This window comes from Macaca fascicularis, chromosome 14 (assembly GCF_037993035.2).
Source record: "Macaca fascicularis isolate 582-1 chromosome 14, T2T-MFA8v1.1".
Classification (NCBI taxonomy): domain Eukaryota; kingdom Metazoa; phylum Chordata; class Mammalia; order Primates; family Cercopithecidae; genus Macaca; species Macaca fascicularis.
Window position 1 is genome coordinate 31,927,336 of NC_088388.1, and position 22,515 is coordinate 31,949,850.

At 46.7% G+C, this 22,515-nt stretch overlaps 1 protein-coding gene and 1 long non-coding RNA gene across 8 annotated transcripts in view; one reads left to right on the forward strand and one right to left on the reverse strand.

The window, feature by feature from the left end:
• LOC141408463 (uncharacterized) overlaps window positions 1-9,749 on the forward strand; it is a 35,096-nt gene extending 25,347 nt beyond the window's left edge. The window contains exons 2-3 of the long non-coding RNA XR_012423344.1: window positions 8,080-8,244; window positions 8,494-9,749. This is a non-coding gene — a long non-coding RNA (uncharacterized lncRNA). The remainder of the gene's footprint in view (window positions 1-8,079; window positions 8,245-8,493) is intronic.
• KIAA1549L (KIAA1549 like) overlaps window positions 1-22,515 on the reverse strand; it is a 292,279-nt gene that overhangs the window by 10,259 nt on the left and 259,505 nt on the right. For all 7 annotated transcript variants that reach the window (XM_065528331.1, XM_005578244.3, XM_074013979.1 and 4 more), the window contains 4 exons: window positions 18,760-19,110; window positions 7,412-7,509; window positions 4,606-4,754; window positions 2,804-2,955 (listed from right to left, as the gene is read on the reverse strand). In XM_065528331.1, coding sequence (XP_065384403.1) covers window positions 2,804-2,955; window positions 4,606-4,754; window positions 7,412-7,509; window positions 18,760-19,110 — 750 coding nt within the window. The remainder of the gene's footprint in view (window positions 1-2,803; window positions 2,956-4,605; window positions 4,755-7,411; window positions 7,510-18,759; window positions 19,111-22,515) is intronic.

Sequence of the window (22,515 nt, forward strand, 5' to 3'; positions counted from 1 at the left end):
TGCCTGTCTCAGGCTGCCAACTCCGTGAAGCTGGTGAGTGCCTCACTTGCTTATTGCTGTACACCAGTGCTCAGAATTGTGCAGAGCAGGAGCAGGGAGTCTCTCAGAACCTGGGGTTCTGAGGAGCACAATTTGAAACTCACGGAAGAATGATCAGCTGGGGTCAAATATTTGAGAAGGAAGTTGCCACATTCCCTTTCCCTGCATTTCAAATTCAGCTAACTGTACTTGCTGTGGCTGAGAGAGTCAATGTCCAACTCTTGGGACCCCCCAGCTCTATGGTTCAAGCCTGCAGGTGCTGGTGGCTGGGACAGGCAAGGGATACCTGATCTCACTGGAGTATCCTCAGGGCAATATTCGGCAGTAGGACAGAAGCAGGGAAGATGAGATGAGAAACTCTTCCTCCCTTGTAGTAGATGCGGGCTGGAGCCATCATGCCCTTCTCGCCAAAATTCAGGGCTGGCAAATACTACTTCCCTAGCCAGCGCCCATGGCAGACATCACCAACTTGATCATAGCACAGGTTCCTGCTAAGCCTGGAAGCCCCTCCCAATCCTTCTCCATCTGGCACCAAGGATGAAACCTATTTGTCATCCCAGGTCCAGGTGATTTTATCCAAGCCAGCTCCTGGGATTAGGAAGGTCCAACATCCAAATGCTGGTGAGGGACTTTTCTTTTTCACATAGATGTGGAAGGTGTGCATTATTCCTGGACCCTTCTCAAGCTGACAACTGGTCTTTCTGAGCTTCCTGCACTTATTTCCATGTGCTATAAATCACCCTTTCACCTTGCTCCTTTCATGGGCACGCCTCCCTGCTTAATTGCAGGTGATAACTGGGCTCCAGGAAAGACCCAATTAGGCTGCAGCAATCATCTTCCTCTTAATTAAAAACAACTAATAGGACACTGGTTCTCCTTCACACTGTGGGAGATGAGCCCAGAAGAGTCCAGTCCAGTCATCGTGGCAGGAAGGTTATGTTTCCATTTGCTTGGTTCCTTTACCTTCATCTTTAAGGCAATTATGAACCCAAAGGCATCTAGATGTAGCTATAAGCCCGGCTAAATTATCATTTGTAAGTGTCTTGAAAACAGGGGTCAAGGTTTTGGAAAATACCTTCACCAGCTCCAGTTGGTGCCCAGTGTTACACTCCACACAACGGGTAAACTGTCAAAGCTGCAGGCTTAAAGAAATTACTGCCTAAGTAGTTCAAGTTAAACATCATCTACTTTCTGAAAAGTCTACATAACTTTCAGATGAAGTGGAATTACAAAATCAATAACCTCTGAATTGATCAAATCCTAGCCAGTGACATCAGCCGTTGGAACAGCAGAGAATGACAAAGGATGCAAAAAGGCCCCCAAACAATAACAACAGCTGCCAGAAAGTCCCACATCCAGAGTGACAGACTGAACAGCAGGGGATCCCTCTAGTTCCTCTCTTACAGCTTATTGACTCCAAGCTTACAAACAATTCTAACGAGCACAGATAAGCCTCGTTTGCAGATAATGGCACACAATGCAAAGCACACTTAAGGGTGAGCATATTACGAGATGTGGGGACATTGACAGCAATATGGAGTACCCACTGGAAGCAAGGTCAGAAAAAAACATATTGAACCACAATAGTAACCCCCAAAATTATAGTAGTTTGGAGATATTTCACAATATAAGGGCAATAATCCTACAAGCCACGAGAGTTCACCCTACAAATGCCATTTTAGTATAATGAGGCATCATAAGTATATTGAATCACTCATAAAAGGCAAATTACACTGTATACTCTTCTAATGGGGAGAGGGAAGATAGCATTCATTTCAGAAATATTTTATGCCAAGCTGCATATATTTTTAAATGTTTTTGAAATTAAAGGGGTAAACTTTGGTCATCTAGAAAATTAATATATGTAGTAATTCAGTCTTGGGTTTCTCTTTTTTTTTTTTTGAGGCAGAGTCTCGCTCTATCGCCCAAGCTGGAGTGGAGTGGCATGATCTCGGCTCACTGCAACCTCTGCCTCCTGAGTTTAAGTGATTCTCCCGCTTCAGCTTCCCGAGTAGCTAGAATCACAGGCACTCGCCATCACGCCCAGCTAATTTTTGTGGTTTTAGTAGAGAAGGAGTTTCGCCATGTTTGCCAGGCTGGTCTCTCACTCCTGACCTCAGGTGACCTGCCTGCCTCACCCTCCCAAAGTTGTGGGATTACAGGCGTGAGCCACTGCACCCAGCCCAGTCTTGGGTTTCTAATGCTTCGTTTTCTAACATTTCTTCTAAAATTTTATAGAATTTTATGCTAAAAGAAACACATTTAATAAAAGCTTTGGAGCCAGACAGGTGCGGGTTTGAATTCCGTCCTTGGCACTTCCTTCCTAGCTGTGTGGCCTTAGGTAAATGGCATCCCCTGACTCGGCCCTGATTTCCTCATCTGCAAGATGGGAGTAATCATGGGAATGATAAGACATACCTAAGATTGTAAATAAAGATTAAATAATATAAACAAAACATCTGACAAGGTGTCTAGTAGATAGAAAATACTCAACAAATGGTAGTTATTATTATAAAAATGTACTTGATTAAGGTTGTCCTGCTAGGAAGAGGTGGGAGCTGGGCTAGAAGGCAGGTCTCAAGCTCCTCTGTCAAGGGGACGTCCCCTCTCACCACACCATCTATCTCCTTTAAAATGGCTGACTTTAGTCATCCGGTTACTGGGAGGAGGCTAACAAACCTTCAGCCTCAACCTTTTATCTGATTTACTTTTTGGCGTGTGTTAAGCAGGTGAAGTTTTATGACGGGAAGAGCAAGGGTCTCACCGAATCTGCCCACTGGCTCGGGAGCTCATTCTCTCCTGCATAGGACATCCAGGCCTGGTTCCTATAGGATGAGGGAGGCGTCGGGATGAAGTAGCCGGTGAAGCCAGGTCTGTTGGCAGCTGGGATGGCGAACACCGCTGGCACCGTATTACCTAGCATGGAGGAAATGGAGGAGGGAGGTTAAGAGAGACTGGTCTGGCAGATCCAGCCACCCAAGAGCCAAATAAAGTCAGTTTCATTGCCTCCGTGGCTGGCGGCTGGATTTGAAGTCTCATTAAAGCAGGTCTGAGCTGAGGGGAGCTTGCTCTGGGCTGTAACATTTGCTGGGGAATTTAGTTGCATTTAAGGTGCAGTGGACCCGGCCATGATGGCTAAGATCCCAGGTGATGTAGCAACAGAGGCAGGAGGGATGTGGCGGAGGAAACCTGGTCTTCTTTCTTTGTGGACCTCTTCGAGAGCCACTGTGCACAGCTGGGCAGGTGGTGCATGGCTCAAGAGCATCTGGCCTAGGGGCCAAGTGGGGCTAAAGTCCAGCCAGTATTTCCTTTGCCAGGGGTGGAGTCTGCACTCACCTGGGGGAGGAAAGTCTTTTTCTAACTTCACCAAATGCAGCATGTACTAGTAGTGCTCTGGATTTTTCCCTTCTTCTCATCCCCTAAAGAGGGAGTTGTGGGCCCAGCCAGCACCCCGCCCACTAGGCCTGCATCTACCCAGGCCTGGGGAAGCTAGGGAAGTAGAGGAGGACTCTGGGATTGGCCTTGGCTAGGGGATGAGAGAACAAAGGTCTCCAGGGGCAGGAGGAGCAGCAGACCTCCACCTGCCATTCAGCCCCACTCACCCTCGCAGTCAGAACAAGTCTGCTGGGACTCAGACCTGGCTTTCTAGAGAAGTAATGGTCCAACTCCCCCATCCCCATCCCAACACCCCTGACTTGCCAGCAAGAGAACACCTTGGTGTCCAGGTGTTTTCCTTCCAGGAGAATGTGTATTTCTAAAGAGCCAAGAAAAAGAACTAAAAGAAATGGACTTCACTGATGGAATTTCTAGACACCATGAATGCTTTACTAAGTTTTGGCAACCGAGTGCTTACAGTTTTAGCCTAAAACGTATGGTTTGAATCAACTAAGAAACCAATTATGTCATGTACAAACCTCAATGTTCATTTCGGCATTGTTTGTTATAGCAAAAAACTGGAAACTACCATTATGTCCATCAATAGGGAAAAGTATAAACTGTGGCTCATCATAGAATACCACATGGCAGTTTAAATGAATGAACTAGATCTATATAGTATGTGTATAGCAACCTGGAGAAATTTTTTTAGAACACTGTTAAATAGAGAAAGTACAAAAGGAAATGTATGCCATGATATCATTATGTAAATTTCAAATACGTTAAACAGTAATATATACTGTTATACATACATGGTAAAGGATTAAAACCTATCACTTGGGGCCCGGGATCACCTTTTGGGAGAAGGTGAGTGAAATGGGGGTGGATAGCTGTATCTGGAATGCTTTAAAGATAAAACCAAAAAAATTGAACTGAAGTCTGGCAAAATGTTAACATACATGCTGACTTTAGCATAACTTGGGATTTTGCCTGATTTCAGATCTTTTAAAGAAAGAAAAGCAGCAGCTCTTTTAGCTGGGGCTCCTGAAGTTACGAGGGGATCCAGAAATGCAGTGGCTGTGATTCCTGAGGGTGGTAGGTAGAAAGAAGATTGGATTTGGGGGTTTAGGGGAAGACAGGGCACAGCAGCAGGGGTGGGGGACACACTGGAGCTTTTCCTCTCTTGCCCACCTGAGTAATTTAAAGCCGACTGATCCAACTGTGCCACGGACACGGGGCCTCTGGACATCTGCGTGAAGGAGGCGCTGTCGTGCAGCTGGGCCGGCTCGGGCCCTGCAGACTCGGCCATTCTGGTCTTGCTGCCGATGTCTGAGGTGGATCTAGATGGGGCAGAGGGACTGCGTTAGCACTGTCCCAGACCTCAGGTGGCATCCCAGGCAGGAGGAACGCACCCTGTCACCTTTGGGCGTGGACAGCTGCCTCCAAGCCTCCTGAGGGTGGCAGGCCCGGAACTGGATTTATTCCCAGATAACAAACGGCCTTCTAGGGACACCAGCAGGGTAGGAGGCACCCAGATTTGTAGCAGCTGTCATGGTGGCCTGAGCTGAAATCATTTGTAGACATTCAAGGTCAGTTCTCCCCTAAGGGTGGTTCTCATGTCTCTGGGTGGTAGAACATTTAATTTCCACATAAAAGAAGAAAAGCAATTAGCCCTGGGTATTAGCTGGGGATGGTCGACCCAGGAGGTGATGACATCATTAGCAGCCAATGGGAAGGCTCTGTCTGGAGTGCCTGGTTGCTCCCTTCTCATGGAAAGGGGACCCGGGACAGCTGGGGAGCCACATTCCCTGTTCCTAACTGGCAGGAAGCACCAAGCCCAAGACTCGGAAACTGGGATTGACTCCAGGGAGCAATGAGCATTCTAACAGAACTTTGTTTTGGTGCCCGGGCAATCAGAGAATCAAGCCCATTTAACACATCCTATTTCCACTTAGTGCTCAGAAGGCCATGTAAGAAGAGGGCAGCTTGGGCTCTGCAGATGCGGGCATCTCCTGGTTTTCCAAAGGGTCCTTCAGCCACAGACCGTTCTCCCTCACAAGCATCACCCCTGGCCTGAGGCAGTTTCACAGAGGGACTTCAGGCTCCCCTAAAATTAGTCCAATGGGAGAGAGGCAAAGACAGCTGCAGCAGGTCTGGCCCCCCACAGGGCCGCCCTCTGAGCAGAGCAGTGGCTGTCACAGAGCAAATGACAGCCACAGCAAGGGAGAGCACAGGAAGCGGAGGTCTGGGTTCCAGCTACCTTCCCTTTCATTATTTTTATTTTTATTTTTTATTTTTTGAGACAGGGTCTCACTCTGTCACCCAGGCTGGAGTGCAGTGGCACCACCTTGGCTCACTACAAACTCTGCCTCCTGGGTTCAAGCGATTCTCCCACCTCAGCCTCCCAAGTAGCCAGGATTATAGGCGCATGCCACTATGTCCACCTAATTTTTGTATTTTTGGTAGAGACGGGGTTTCACCATATTGTCCAGGCTGGTCTCAAACTCTTGGCCTCAAATGATCCACCCGCCTCAGCCTCCCAAAGTGCTGGGATTACAAGCATGAGCCACCATGCCCAGCCTGCGTTCCCTTTCCGAGCCTGTTTCATCTGTAAAACGACAGGGGTAGACAAACTCATCTCAAATGTTCCTTCCTGGTCTAATCCTGAGTTTATATGAAGGGCAGTGTCCCCCTGATATGTGCCAAGAGAGCAAATGGTATGGAGGGGCCTGGGAGGAGACAGGTGGTTGAAAGAAGAAATAAGAAATTGATGCTGGCCTTCAGCAAACCTCCCACAAATTGCTGGTATGAGGCCCCTCCAATCCGGGACCCTCAGGAGTAACTGAGAAGCCCACTGCTACTCTCCTAGGAAGGTCCAATGTGGAGGCTGTATGATGTGACCATTCATCAGGGTGGGGTCTCCCTTCCTTTCTTCCTCCCTCCCTCTCTGCCTGCTTGTTCCCACAGCCCTGGCTTCCCACATGCAGTTCCAGGCATCTGCTACTTGTTCAGAAAACCCTTCCTGGGAAAATTTCTGAGTTCTGCTCCATAAGCAATTCTGAGACCGTTTTCTGGGGAATCCCGGAGCTTTTGAGATCATCTAGGCCCATGTGCTCATGTTACAGATAGAGAAACAGGGATGGAGAGGCAAGGCCAATTCCTGGGGCTGTACAGCAGGTCAGGCTCTGCTGCTTTCCACCCAGCCTCGGCTGGCAGCAAGAGGTGACGTCTATACCGCTCCACATTCTAAACCACTGGCGATGACAGCAGGGTCTCTCCTATTCCCTCCTATTCGGAGGGAAACTCCTATTTTTCTTCCCCACTCACAAGGCCCAGACCCATTATTCACAGATAGGATGTGATTTGTGTGTTGGGGGAAGCTGGAGTGGGAAGGCCAGGGCAGTGGTCCACATGTACCCCAGGGCATAGGTCTAGCCTTTCCGAGTGCTCAGGGCTTTTGTTCTTCTTGTCCATCCTTATTAAAAACATGCACTCGTTATATTTTCATAGAGCAAAGAACATGCTTAACATATGTGTTGCGATTGAGATATCTGACTTCATACGTTTTCAATCTCTCCCTCTTGGAAGTCAAGAGTTGGGGTGGGTACCCAGACGTGCCTGCCCCTCCCTGGCTTCTCAGACACTACCCTTACATAACCAAGGGACTTTTGGTAGCAGCTGTTGTGGTGGTCTGAGCTACAGTCATTTTCAGATGTTCAAGGTCAGGGTCTGAGGCTTTCCAGGTATGGGACAGTTGACCTTGGGCTTCTTTAACTGTGGATTCTCAAGAACTTTCTGATTAAAAAGCACAAAAGTACCGTGATCTGCTCATTCATGGTACTTGGGATGCCACAGGCACATGGCTGTCTGTACAGGTGACACACCCTGAATGGGGTGGAGCATGAAGGAAATTTGATGGTGCTATTGTCAGGTCAGGGTATACAGGACTGACCCTTTTCCGAATATTCCAAACAAAACAAAGAAAGGAACGTGTTACCGCCTGAGAGAAGCGACAGCCACGGGACCAGTCCGGGGAGGTACGGGTGGAGGCGGTGAGCCCATGACCATCTCAGGAAGCTGGGAAAACCTGTAAGCCTGTGAACGAGACAAGCAATTCAGGGAGCGCTGTTAACATCCAGGGTCGATCAGCACACAGGTTCTTGTTTGAGGAGGAAGCAAACTTCCAAGGGTCAGACTCTGCCTCCTTACTCAGACTTTTTCCTTAGATCTTCCCTAACATGTTTCCAAGCCATCTCTTCTACTGCACCTCCCACTACTCTCCACCTCGCTGGGGCCACTGTACTTACAGGGCCCTCCAACCGTTCTCAGAGCACGCCAAGTTCTGTCTCACCTTGGGCTTTTATTCTACCCGGGTGCCTTCCTCACTGTTCTTCTCAGGGCTCCATGCTTCATTGCATTCATCCAGCCCCAGACTCCCCTAGAGCCCCATTTATCTATTTTTCATTATGGCAATGATCACTCTCTGACATTATATGGTTGCTTGTTTATTGATGATCTGCCACCAACTAGAATGTAATAGGGGCAAGGGCTTTGCTGTCAGAGATCTCCTTATACCTGTAACAGTGCCTGGTATATAACAGGTGATCAATAAATATTAGGTGATTAAATGGATGAATCGTTGATTGTGTTTTACTTTCTCTCAAGAGACAGCAGGTTTAGTGGAGAAAAGCAATGGATTTGGAGTCAGGAGGTATGTGCGAAGGTCCTAATGAACAGACTTTAGGTCCTTCGGCAACTCAAGTGACCTTTCTGGACCTCTCCTGAAATGGGTACAACAATGCTTGCTCAGAGGGCTGCTGAGAAGATCAGGTAAGTCTGTGTGTGTGTGTGTGTCTTTTGCAATCTATAAAGCGCTATTCAAAGATAAAAGACTAGAACTGTCACCAAAAAAATGCAGACTTTTATCAACATGTGAGAGGATAAAAGCAAAACAGACAGAGTCAGACAGGATTAGAAGGAGCCAGGCCACAACCTCCTTTAGCAAGAGAAAATCTAGAAATGTTCTCTGGGAAGACAAAGCTTTCTTTACTTGCGCTTCTCATCCGTTTCTTTCTTCAGCTATTCCGCCCATCAGATCTCTTGAGGAGGAAGATGACAGGATTTTAAACCTGAAGGCATCAGGACAAAAAAACAGCAGCACAGGGGATCCACAAACAGGATTCTTTCAACGGAATGAGGTCTTCTCCCTCCAGCATGATGGCAGACTACATCTTCATACGGGCCAAACCACTCAATAACAACGAGGTCCAGGATTAAACCTACTTTTTAATGCAGTGTGAAACTGCAAGATGGCAGGGAAATCCCAAAGGACCATTCCCCTACCCCACACCTCAGCAAACTAAAACAAAACCATGAGCTGAAACCAGAGGTGGGAATGCTAAAGGTAAGCAAATACGAATGGCGAAGTGGCCCGGAAGACAAACGCCATAGTGACAGTTGATGAAGACATCGAGCCTTGGAACAGGACGAGGTGAGGTGGCTGAACCCAAGGCACTCACCTCCAACACAAAAGGAGGCTAGCATTGGTCCCTTCTAGGGAGGGAGGATGGATGGCAATGCTCCCAGCTCAGGCAGAAGCAATTGTAAATCCTCTTTGGAGGAGAGTATCCCTAAAGCAGTCTCTCAGGATTAGCATAGATTAAGATGAAGCAAATGGAGCTCATGATTAAGACCATGAACACACCAGAAAAGAGAAGTGAAAGAGAGTAGAAAAAACAAACAAGATTTAGACCTTTAAGGACTTTAGAGTTCGGAATTTCCAGACACAAGACAAAAAATAACAATGTAAGAAATGTTTTTAAGAAATAATTGACCAGGCCGGGTGTGGTGGCTCACACCTGTAATCCCAGCACTTTGGGAGGCTGAGGCGGGCAGATCACGATGTCAGAAGATCGAGACCATCCTGACTAACACAGTGAAACCCCATCTCTATTAAAATACAAAAAATTAGCTGGGCGTGGTGGCAAGCGCCTGTACTCCCAGCTACTGGGGAGGCTGAGGCAGAAGAAACACTTGAACCCAGGAGGCAGAAGTTGCAGTGAGGCGAGATTGTGCCACCGCCCTTCAGCCTGGGCGACAGAGCAAGACTCTGTCTAAAAATAATAATAATTGACCAGACAGATACTATTAGAAATGATCCAGCAGGTTTGAAAAAGAATAGAACTTTCAGAAGTGAAATATGATTATTAAAATAAAAATATTCAATGTAGAGGAAGTAAATAATAGATTAATCACAAATAGAGAATTAATAAACTAGAAAATGGAATTAGGGAAATTACTAAGAATGACGCACAATGGGCCGAGAAGACAGAAAATATAAGAGAGAAATACAAGACATAGAGGATGGAATGAGCAGGTCTAACATGCAGCTAACCAAAGTCCCAAAGGAGAGAAAAAGAAAAACAAAGGTGAGGCAGTATTTGAAGAAGCAATGGCTAAGAATTTTCCAGACTTGATAAAATAAGTAAATTAATAATTCCAAGTAGGATCAATAAAATAAAACACACATCTAGATACATTGTAGTGAAACAGTAGAATACCAAAGGCAAAGAGAAGATCTTAAAAGCAACCCAAAAGGCATATCACCTACAAAGGGATGGCAATGACACTAACAAATGGCTTCTCATTAGCACCCAGAAGACATAGAATGCAAAGTGCTCAGAGAGGAGTCAACCTAGAAGTGTGCCAGCAATACTATCTTTCTAGAACAAGAATGAAAGAAAACATCTGCCCAGATCCAGAAGTACTGACGAATCAATATGGAAAGCTACGTTACTGTGCTGCACTTCCATTTTTTTTTTGAGCATCAGTAAACAATGTATGCAAAGGCAGCATTCAGGGAACCAAATCTTCAGCTCCACTAGATCCTAAACGTCTTGGAGTGCAGTAACCGTATCTGTCTTATTACAGTAGTCCTGGTCCATTACCAAGCAAAATGTCTTGCACCTAGCCATGTTAAGTAACTATTTGCTGAATGAATGCTGAGTGAACAAGGAGTAAGGCGATTCACGCTGTTATCTTGATTCAGCCATTCACTTTCTCTGGATATGTCATTCAACCTTTCTGAATCTTGTTTTGGTTTGTTTTGTTTTGCTTTCCTTGTGAAATAAGGCATTGGCCTGTCTCACAAGCTTCCAAACGTTTCTTTAGCCATGATACCATTCCAGCAGACCCTAATACGTAGACAGATGAAAGCAGAGCTTCTCTGGTTGAAGTTGGAGAGGAGGTGCCCTGTTGAATGTGGCCCTTCACTTACCTGTCTAATGACCCTCTGAGGACCTCCCTGAACCCTGAGGTTCTGCAGACAGCAAATCCTTGTCCTGGAGGTCCTTCCAGCTTTACCCTCCATGATTATCAATAAACCAAGTAAGGCACTTCTTTCCCAAGATAGACAAAGGAGATTTACAGCCCCTCTTCTCTCTTCTGGCCTCTCATGCTATTCAGCGGAGGAGATAGACAACCTATTTTTATCTCAGGTTGCTGGAAGCCTTATTCTGTAGTCAGCAGAGTTTCCTAGCCAAGAAAAGGCTTTCTATGCCTGTGGATGTCCTATAGCAGTTCACCCAGAGAACCGATTAAAAATTCTGAACTTCTGACAAGCAGCAAGGGAATTCCCTTCTTGAAAATTTTGTCAGGTACAAAGCAAGATGACACAGGAGATCAGGCAGTCCCTTTTGGGCTGTATCCTCAGGGTCCCAGGGCAGCCATGGGAGCCGCATAAAACACAGAGGTGGCAGCCTATGCCACGTGCTCATGAGTTGAAGGAATCCTCCCCCAGGTGTCTTCTACCCACTCCTGTACACGTTCCCCCTGGTTCTAAGTCCTCTTGTCTTTGCCTTCTAGTTCCCTGTCTCATGTATTTGGAATCTGGTTCTCTCCTGGCTGCTCTGTGACAGGAATCCATTGGAAGCTATTGCATGAAACTGTTGCCAGGCTCTAAGTTTCCAGTGCCATGATGCTGGCTGTGAGGAACACCTAAGGACCCCATCTTTTGGGGTCCCTGCCCTCTGGCCAGGAAGGAGATCAAAGACTCAGGACTGAAGGCAGTCAGGTTGCAGGTCTCCGAGGCTGAAGGAGGCTGTGTGTGACTAGAAGAGAGCACTCTTTGGGCTTAGAAGTTTGGTTGTAACATTGAAGGGAGGAAGGGAGGAAGGGAGGAAGGGAGGAAGGGAGGGAGGGAGGGAGGGAGGAAGGGAGAGGAGAGGGGGGAGGGGGGAGAAGGGGAGGGGGAGGGCAGAGAAGGGGATGGGGGAGGGGGAGGGCAGAGAAGGGGATGGGGGAGGGGGGAGGGGAGGGCAGAGAAGGGGATGGGGAGGGGGGAGGGGGAGGGCAGTGAAGGGGGGAGGGGAGGGCAGAGAAGGGGATGGGGAGGGGGGAGGGGGAGGGCAGTGAAGGGGAGAGGGGAGGGTGAGGGGAGGGCAGAGGGGAGGGTGAGGGGAGGGGGGAGAGGGGAGGGGGTAAGGGGGAGGGGAGGGGACCACAGTCTGAAGTTTCGGGGCTGAGTGTCCCTCAGGAGGGGATGAGGGAAGCGGGTCAGCACCATACTCTCTAGCATTCAAAGTGGAGAGGGAGCCCCGACGAGCCCCAGTGCATGCTGGTCCCTCCTGTGCATATGCATTTCCCCAGGAGGAGGGATCTGGTAAAGATAAACCTCCAGGGTGGCACTACAGGGGTGACAGGCTGCAGGGGACAGCCTGTGGTTGGAAGGACTGGTAAAGGGGTCTTGGGCTTTGCATTAGTGGGGAAAGGCCATTGATAGGGCAAAGTCAACCTATCCTCCTTAGAAGCCCTTGTCCAGTGCCAGTGAGCTAGTCCCAGGGCAGAGTGGATGCTCCAATCTTTCCGCAGCTGGTAGCTACCCTGGGTGCCTCTGCATGGTGCCCTCCCACAGCATCGTGCTGATCCTGAGAACCCTGCTCCAGGCAGAACGATGTCCAGCTAGAAATAACTTCACATCCTAGTGCAGGAGCCAGACTCTTCTGCAAGGATAGTTCCTATTTAGTTGAAAGCAGAGGGCTTGGTAATTAAAGTCTAACTTTAAAGTAAAAACCCAGTGCTTATTTTGATCTGTCAATTGATCAATAATTACTGATGAGGCTTCCAAGGCCTCTCACGGGAAATCATAGAAGGTTCAAGCTGGGAAGAGCAGGAGACACGCAGACCACATCCTTTTCCTTAACAGATGGGGACACTGAAGCCCAGAGAGGTAAACTGACTTGTGCAAAATCACACAGCCAGTTAAGGACACCGCCTTGCAAATCTGAGCTCAGGGTGATGTGCTGCCCAGGATGTGGGTTTCCTAAGTCAGACAAATCTGGGATTAAATCTTGGTTTTGATCCTTACCAGCTGCTTGACTTCGAGCAACTTACTTAACTTCTCTGTGCCTGCTTTCTTATTAGGTAATGAAGGTGAAAGTATCATGCCCTTATTTCAAAGCCTGTTTTAAAGAGTAATTGTATATATGAATGTAATATTTGGCACATGGTAGGTACTCAATAAGTGATAGTCCCTTCCCTCTGAGATGGAATAATATTCTCATATAGCACAGGTTGAGAATCCCTTATTCAAAATGCTCGGGACCAGAAGTGTTCTGAAATTTTTTCGGAGTTTTGGAATATTTGCATCACTGGTTGAGCATCCAAAACTCCAAAATCCAAAATGCCCCAGGGAGCACTTCCTTTGAGTGTCATGCTGGCATCCAAAAAGTGACATGGATTTGGGATTTTCAGATTTGGGATGCTCAACCAGTAATCGCAGTCATCTTTCCTCCACAGTTCTTCTAATCTAGGGCCCTTTCCCTGCCCCAGGGAAGGAGGCACAAAAGACTGAGGAGGGCACAAGAGCCAATTCTTTTTTTTTTTTTTTTTTTTTGAGACAGTCTTGCTCTGTTGCCCAGGCTGGAGTGCAGTGATGTGATCTCGGCTCACTGCAACCTCTGCCTCCCAGGTTCAAGCGATTCTCCTCCCTCAGCCTCCTGAGTAGCTGGGGATGACAGGCACCCACCACCATGCCTGGCTAATTTTTGTATTTTTAGTAAAGATGGGATTTCACCATGTTGGCCAGGCTGGTCTCGAACTCCTGACCTATGATCTGCCCATCTCTCCTTATCAGAGTTTCATAAGCCAAAACTACTAAATTGCAAGAGCCTAGGATTTTGAATACCTAAGTCCTAAAACACTCAGTTTGATGCCACAAACAAGAGATTTCAAAGAAGCGAGGTTTACATTTACACCCTGTGGATAGGAAGGAGAGGAGAGCCAGAGAGGAAGCAAGAGGTTAGAAGCCAGTGGGCTTGGAAAAGGAGCCCTCTGTCCTGTCTCACCCTGGGGGAAGAGGTGGAGGAGAGGACGTAAGTCCCATCAAATTTTGGGGAATCTGAAAGACAAGGGACCTGTGTCTGCCTCCAGGAAAGGCCAGGAATCGGCAACAGCACAAAATTCCCCCTCCCTCCACGGGGTGCAGGAGAAGAAGAGTATGGTGGTATGGACGTAGACCAGAAGTGCCTTTAACAGTCCTGTGTGGTGGCAAAGAAGCCGCTGGAGAGGGGCAGGTGCATGTGTGTGCACGTGTGCTTGAGCAAGAGAATGATAGAGGAAGGGACAGAGTGAGCTCACCTGAACACACACACAAGCATGGAAGGAAGGAAGGGAAGAATCTGGTGAGGGCGTGTTGAGTAGGAGAAAGAGGATACAGTTATGCTCTGCCTGGATGGGCAACCCGAGAAAAGGTGGGAACAAGGGCTTCTCAGGGACACCAGCCGGAGTGGTGAGATGAGGACAAATGGGGACCAGACACTGCAGCCTTCCCCCTACCCAACATCATGTAGGTCCCCAGAAAATACGGAGGAAGAGCCTGAACTGAGACTGACCTTCTGGCACGTGGAGAGGATCACAGAAAAAGAAAGAGAGTTACTTTTCTTGCCCATCTGAGTTTGAGGGCTAAGGATTCTCCAGCCTTCCTCTCCCGCCTGCCTTCTCTCTCCCTTATCATGCAGCCTTGCTGTATAAACTGTGGATTTTACTCACTATAAGGATTTTTCTAACCTTATAAGGGTACTCATTTGCCAGAGGTAGGTGACTTACAGGGGAGGATTTCTTAGGGCAGTTCCAAGAAATGTTCCAAGAAATTCTATCTGGGCCAGCCCTATTCCCAACCTGGCCCAGATAGAATCATATCTGGCCCAGCTATGATAGAATGGCCTGCCTTCAAGGACTCCTGTGAGCTGGACCATGCACTGTCAACAGTGACCAGTGTAGGTCCACTCCTTCCTGGTGTCCTCACTTCATCAAACCACCAATGACTTTTGTATAACCAGAGGTGGAAGGAGCCCCAGCATAACTGGCATTGAATCTCTCATGCCCTGCGCCAGATGGGAGCTCAGAACAGATTCAAATTGATTTGGAGAAACACAAGAAATGTAACATTTCCTTTTTTTTTTTTTTTTTGAGATGGGATTGTTCTGTGTTGCCCAGGCCAGCCTTGAACTCCTGGGCTCAAGCAATTCTCCAACTTCAGCCTCTTAGTAGCTGGAACTACAGGTGTAGAAATGTAACATTTCTGGAATCCAAGTGTTGTGGCAGAATGGAAGTCATAGCTGATATATCTGCATATTTCATCATTAACAAAGGCTTGGAGGGAGTTATTTGTTTTTATGAGGAGAGGAGGAATAAAAGACCATAAAATTCCCAATTTTACCCTAATGGAGATGCTCCCTTACTAGGGCAATGATAAGAACAGACAAAACTCCAACTGGGTAAGCTGCTGCTGCTTTTTTTTTTTTTTTAATAGAGCCAAGGTCTTGCTCTATTACCCAGGCTGGAGTACAGTGGTGTCATCATAGCTCAAGGCAACCTTGAACTCCCGGACTCAAGAGATCTCCCAACTCAGCCTCCCAAGTAGCAAGGACTACAGGCCCAGCCAATCTTTTTTTTTTTCCGTAGAAACAGGATCTCATTATATTGCTCAGGGCTTGTCTTACATTCCTGGCCTCAAGCCATCCTCCACCTCAGCCTCCCAAATTGCTGGGGTTACAGGCATGAGCCACAAAGCCCAGCCTTGGGTAAGCTTCCTTATAAGAAGATTATACTCCAAAGTGTGGATATTCAAGTTCTCATCAGAGCCTGGAAGATGTCCCTACAAGTCACTTTGGCCAGCGGGTAGAAAGAGTGTGGGATTTGAAGTTAGGCAGCTGTAGGTTCTAACTCCAGTTCTGCCATTTACAGCTGCCTAAACTTGGGCAAGTTTCTTTACTTCTCCAAGCTTCGGTTTCCTCATTGAGTACTTTGGGATAATAATATTGATCTCATAGGGTGGTTGTTGGATTAGAAGAGAGAATTTCTACATAGCACTTAGCTGTGTCCAGTAGACAATGGGAGCTCAATAGATGCCAACCTTGCTGTTATTGTTATTACCATTAATTCCATCTGTAAAGAGTCTAGTGGGGAAGATGTGTTAGCCCTGTTGTCTTTTTTGAAATTCCCTCCTCTGTCACCAACAGGAAGACTGTAGGATGTTTTCATTCTGCTTGGCACAGATCCATTATCACTGCTAGCAAAATTGGATTGGACATTAGATGTGGAGTCCAATTTCTTCACAGAGTTAACGGGTAAAATATGATCAAGAGTCTCCTGAACTGCACTGCAGAAATCCCAGGCTGCCGGCAGTAACCTTTTCCATGATATAAATGCCATTAGCCTGGCCTAGTGTATTTAAACCACCAGCTTCCAATTATCTTCTGGCAGAGCTCAAAGCGCCTCCTCTTTAGAAGACAGAAAGTAATCACAGTTATCCTTCTAAATTGCCACCTTTTCTACGGATTTCCACATTATCATAGCAGAAAAGGACTCTGTATGAGCTTGGGTTAAGAATCATCATTATTTCTACTCTGTATTGTTAGCTATTTTCTCCTTTCCTGAAAATATGGACCTCATGGGTTGTTGATAAAGAAGGAAACCTTAATAACAAAAGAACTGCCTTTAATAATGTTCTGGTTCAGTCAGGCGTGATGGCTCACGCCTGTAATCCTAGCACTTTGGGAGGCCAAGGCGGGTGGATCACCTGAGGTCAGGAGTTCGAAACCAGCCTGGCCAACATGGTGAAATCCCCTCTCTAATAAAAATACAAAAAAGTAGCCAGGCGTGGTGGTATGCATTTGTAGTCCCTGCTACTCAGGAGGCTGAGGCACAAGAAGCGCTTGAACCTGGGAGGCAGAGGTTGCAGTGAGCCGAGATCATGCCACTGAACTTGTACTCCAGCCTGGGTGAGAGAGAGACAGAAAGAAAAGAAAGAAAAGAAAGAAAAAAGAAGAAGGAAAGAAGGAAGAAAGAAGAAAAGAAGGAAGGAAGGAAGGGAAGGAGGGAGGGAGGGAGGGAGGGAGGGAGGAAGGAAGGAAGGAAGGAAGGTTAGTTCTAGTTTGATGACCCATCTGTCTGTTGTGTTATTTCACAGTCCTTTTCCACTGTAGGTGGCTTCATTTATAAAATATACATAATGCTGATGTTTTTGTCCTTGCCACAAACACTAAGCCACAAGTATAACAAACAGAACCATTTAAGTTTTCATCATATGACCCACAATGGATTTTTTTTTTAGATGGTTTTACAAAATTGAGATACGATGGCTATGGGCCATCGCATCTTCTTACCTGTTGGAAGACTTGATCTGGTTGTCTAAGCCTTCCTCTCTGAAACCCAGAACTCATCCCAGATTCCCAGAATCTGGCATCTATACATGCACAAGGCATTGTCTATCACAGTCTATGGTTTATAAAACTATGTCTTCTTTAAAAGATATATTTTAGATGCTATGGTGATGAATGAAATGCAAACTAATTAAAATTGTGATTTAAATCACAAAAACGTATAACTTCTTGGTTTTTTGACTAAGATCAAGTGTAAATTACAGAAGCTTTCAGTCATTGGATGTTTTTTCAAATATGGAAATATAATTGCTACTTAATAATCACAATATTCTTTTTTTTTCAGAGACAGGGTCTTACTGTGTCACCCAGGCTGAAGTGCAATCTCACAATCTTGGCTCACTGCAACCTCTACTTCCTGGGCTCAAGCAATCCTCCCACCTCAGCCTCCCAAATAGCTGGGACTATAGGCGCATATTAGCCACACCCGGCTAATTTTTGTTTAGATGGGGTTTCACCACGTTGCCCAGGCTGGTCTCGAACTCTTGAGCTCAAGCGATCAGCCCATCTCGGCCTCCCAAAGTGCTGGGATTATAGGCATGAGCCACGACGCCCAACCCATGATTAATATTTTTATAGCATTTACTATGTACCAAGTATTCTTACAGTACCTTACATACACTAACTCATTTAATCTTTACAAGTCTAGAAAGTAGCTTATTTTTCTCATTTGTAAAGACTTTAAGTAATTTTCCCAAGTTACAAAGCCAGAAAGTGGCTGTCAACCTAAATAACAGACTTGTTTTTTTTTGTCTCTAAAAATAATGATGTTTATTTGGGAATGGGTATTGCAATGGGAATACCCATGCCATAGTAAACTGTGTTCAGGGAGGTAAAGGAAGACAAAAGTTTTTAAAGGAAAAACAGGGAGGATTGCGTAATTGTTTTGAGAAAATTATTCTCGGCTGCAAAAATCAATGACAAGTGTGGTACCAGTTCAAGCCTGGACAGGCAGTTGCTGGACAGATGTCCTCGCACAAGTATTTTTTGTGTGTGTAAGGTTGCAATGGCCTTTGTGCAAGATTGTGATTTTTGCAGAGTCTTTTGTGATAGTTATTGCTATCAGGCATTTATGCATGAAAACCCTCCCCTTCCTGGCCTTCCCTGGCTCTGTTTGCCAGGTTTTTAAAATTTTTCATTTAATTTTATTTAACACAAGTGATTCCATTCTGATTTTGTCAACTTTCATCTGGTAGACCTGAGATTTAAAGTCGAGCCACCTGGCTCAAAGCCTGTGTGCTTAACCACCAGGCCACACAACCCCTTAGCATGTGGCTCTGAGATGCCTTTCGATATTTAAAATGGGTCTCAGGCTTGAAAGTGTAGAAAACCACCAGTGCGTGAAGAACACGGTCAGCCATTTACAGGAGGGATATTAGAAAAGGCAATTCATTCTAAAATACATTATGGCTGGAGAGAAGGGATTCTCACGTGCATTGCCCACAGGAGTCAAAAGCTTAGGCTTTGGATCATGGGTGGAAGATGGGATGATGGGATGAGGGCCCAGCATAGTTCATCTCCAGATCCCAAAGCTTTTATCTGTAGAAGCCCCTGCTCTGAGTCTCCTGTTGGAACTCACTGGGCAGACTGACCCGATGATGGCAGGCGGGTGGGATGAACGACTTACCGGCCGGGGCAGGCTGTACTGATACATTTCTGGGCGGTAGGTCGGCACCCACTGCACCCCAGCCCTGGGCCGCGTCATGGTCCCCGGAGCGCTGGTCACCACCTCCGAGTAGGGCAGGTGCTGGGCTGAGCCGTAGGCTTCTTGGTGCCGGCTCTGGCCTGCGTGGCCCGCGGACGCCAGGCTGAACGCCTCCTCCAACAGCATATGCATCTGCTGCCTGACCTCGTCGATGGATGGCTGGGAGCTCAGCGTGGAGGTCTCCGAGTGGCCTTTCACCTGCCGAGACCTGGAATAGCCCCGGGGCTCATGAACTCTGTCAATGTTGGTTTCCTCTATGATTTCAGGCTCAGTCTGTGGGAGGAAACAAAGCCCATTGATGTGTTAATTAACTTTCCTTCCCATGAAGGTGCTCTGCAATTTACTCTAAAACATTCACTTGAACAGATGCTGGTATGCATCTGTGCTAATTTAAATTATATTCTACGTACCCTATCCAGGAATTCACACTAGTGGGGTAGTCAGTGTCCTCTATCAGGAAGTCCACACTCTGAGTATCGGTGTGCACTTCAGTTGCCCATAGTTTGACCACCGCTGCAGGCTGCCTGTTAGTGTAACAGACTTGAGAAATGGCTTTCACTGATGACATTAATGGTACTCTCTAAAATATTTTAGAGACATTCCCCACCTCAATGCCTTCGGGTATAAGACCCTGGAATGTCTTGTAATCTACACCCAGAGGGGTAGCATTCTAGATTCACTCCCTAAATGGTCCTGTTTCCAGCCATTGGTTAAGGAAGTGCTGATTGCCTGATGCTAGTTATCAGAAAGAATAACAAAATCCTGCTTCTAGATCACGGATTTTTTTTTTTTTTTTTGAGACGGAGTCTTGCTCTGTTGCCCAGGCTGGAGTGCAGTGGCCGGATCTCAGCTCACTGCAAGCTCCGCCTCCCGGGTTCAGGCCATTCTCCTGCCTCAGCCTCCCCAGTAGCTGGGACTACAGGCGCCCGCTGCCTCACCCGGCTAGTTTTTTGTATTTTTTTAGTAGAGACGGGGTTTCACCATTTTAGCCAGGATGGTCTCGATCTCCTGACCTCGTGCCCGTCTTGGCCTCCCAAAGTGCTGGGATTACAGGCTTGAGCCACCGCGCCCGGCCTAGATCACGGATCTTAAGGCATGGTACACAATCAGAAGCTCTGGGGGCGAGGCCCAGCAATATGTGCTTTAATAAGCCCTCCAGGAGATTCCGATGCCCGTTCAAGTTTGAAATCCACTGATCTAGAACATTCTCCTGCCTTTCTTCACTGAACCTTTCATTCAGTGTGCAGCTTCAGTATCAGGGTGGGCAGACAGCTGGGACTTCATAAGCTTCCAGAGCAGGCTGCATGGATGGTCTCGTGCTTGCCTGCGAATGAATGCTTGCTTCATAAGTGTCTGCTTTCTTGCTCTGAGGCTTCTCTGCCATCATTAGGTGGGGATGCCTGTGAAAGGACACAAAGATACAAAAATGCGTACCCTCCCTTCCTCCCCCCGATGTTGCTAAACTCTTTGTTCTGCTTTCTTTTTTTTTTTTTTTTTTTTGAGACGGAGTCTTGCTCTGCCGCCCAGGCTGGGGTGCAGTGGCCGGATCTCAGCTCACTGCAAGCTCCGCCTCCCAGGTTTACGCCATTCTCCTGCCTCAGCCTCCCGAGTAGCTGGGACTACAGGCGCCCGCCACCTCACCCGGCTACTTTTTTTTTTGTATTTAGTAGAGACGGGGTTTCACAGTGTTAGCCAGGATGGTCTCGATCTCCTGACCTCGTGATCCGCCCGTCTCGGCCTCCCAAAGTGCTGGGATTACAGGCTTGAGCCACCGCGCCCGGCCTGTTCTGCTTTCTAATCTCTGCACGTACCAGAGGTTTCGTAAGTTCTGTAAGTATATGTTTTTCTTTCTGAGGCCAGGTCACAAGGAATGTTTAAGTAAGATAGCCAGGTCACAAGGTGTGTTTAAGCAAGATAGCCATAAACTGGTTGTGCAACCTGACGCAATATAATTAACTGCCTTTGTGTAAAACTGCTCTTCCGCCTCAAGGGTTGTACTGAAATATCAGAAATGGCGGGAACCAATCATAGTTTGCCAAATCGCTTTGTTCAAACTCCAGCCAATCATACCTCTAATTTGTATAATGATTCTATGCCTACTTTCCTTAGACTATATAACATTGTTCGGAGCTCAGTGGGGGAGCTCTCCTGCCCGTCTCGTTTCATGAGCAAGTGAGAGCTCCAGGTTCAAACCTGTAATAAAGATCCTTGCTGCTTAGCTTTGACTCTGGACTCTGGTGGTCTTCTTCGGGGAATAAACGGTCTGGGCATAACACCTGTAGGAGTTTATTCCACCAGTCTGGACATGCATGAATCTCAGGGTGCAAGAACACAAAAGGGAAGAGATAGGGACCGCCAAGGCGATACGGGGAAGCTGCTGCCTTGTGGCAGATGCCACAGCAATAGCCAGAAATAAAAGGTGCACAAAGAAGATAAAAGACAGTGTGTTCAAAACATTCCAACCAGGAGAGTTACTTTAACTTTTTGGTATTTCAGTTTCCTCATCTGTAAAATGAGGATAATACTGCCTCAAAGGCTTTTCTAAGGATTAAATAAAGGTACATCTAAAGATTTTAGAGTAGTAGCACATGGTAAAAACAATACTAGTTGCTGTCATCATCATAATCATCATTATTACTTTATTCATTCAATTGCACATATTTCCATATAATTACTATGTATAAAGCACCCTGATGCATAAAATAAGCACAGTAAGTAAATGTCATGAGGGGATTCACCCGAAATGGGGAGTCCTTCCCTCCTTAAATATTACACATGAAGGTCATAACTGCGTTATACTTCATTTTAAAAAAATATATTTACCTTTTTAGCATTAAATTAATACATGCTCATTAGCGAAGAAAGTGAAAATATAGAAAGCACACAAAAAATATACATTTCTTGTCATCTTATCTCCTAGAGTTAGGACTTGGCTAAAGTTCAAGATGAAAAGTGAGGTTTTCTATCAGCCTCTAAGTCTAGATTTATCAACAAACATCTACAGTATGTAATTTAAAACATGTACTATTTTTATACTAATAAGAGCAAGGACAGATTCTGGAGTAGAATGTAAAGTTACCTTTGCAATCATAAACAAGAACTCAAAGACATTTCATGCCCGGGTGCATGACCCCCAAACTCCTGAGCTGGGGGACACACTGGGGCTCTTCTGCTCTTAGAGGCTCTTTAGAGAAAGGCTTAAGGTCACTGACTGGGAAACCTGCTTCCTGAAAGCCAGCAGATCTGCCTGTTGAGATGTGGTTTTGCCTGGAGATACCTTCTGCAACAGCAAATGCAACTCTGGAAAGTTATGTTCTTCACAATGCATGGAACATTCAAAACTGAACTGCAGAGCCCGAAGGGACTTTAGGAGATCACTAAATTCAAGCCCCGTTTTACATATGGGGAGGTGACTTATCTGAAGTTACTCAGAGGCAGGCAACGGCAGAGGCTCCTGCTCCCAGCTCCTGACCCGCACACATCCTGCAGCACGGCACTGCCTCTCATGTGAATGTCCTGCTCATGCCGGTTGCTAGCCACACAAGGCCCTTCCTCCCGACATCCAGAGTCTCCCTGATACATAACGGAGGCTCAATGCTAAACTGCTCCCAGGTGGGAGATTAACAGCATAGGGGTGAGCTGAGGTACGATTTCCCCACCCCTGAGCTGTGCTATGCA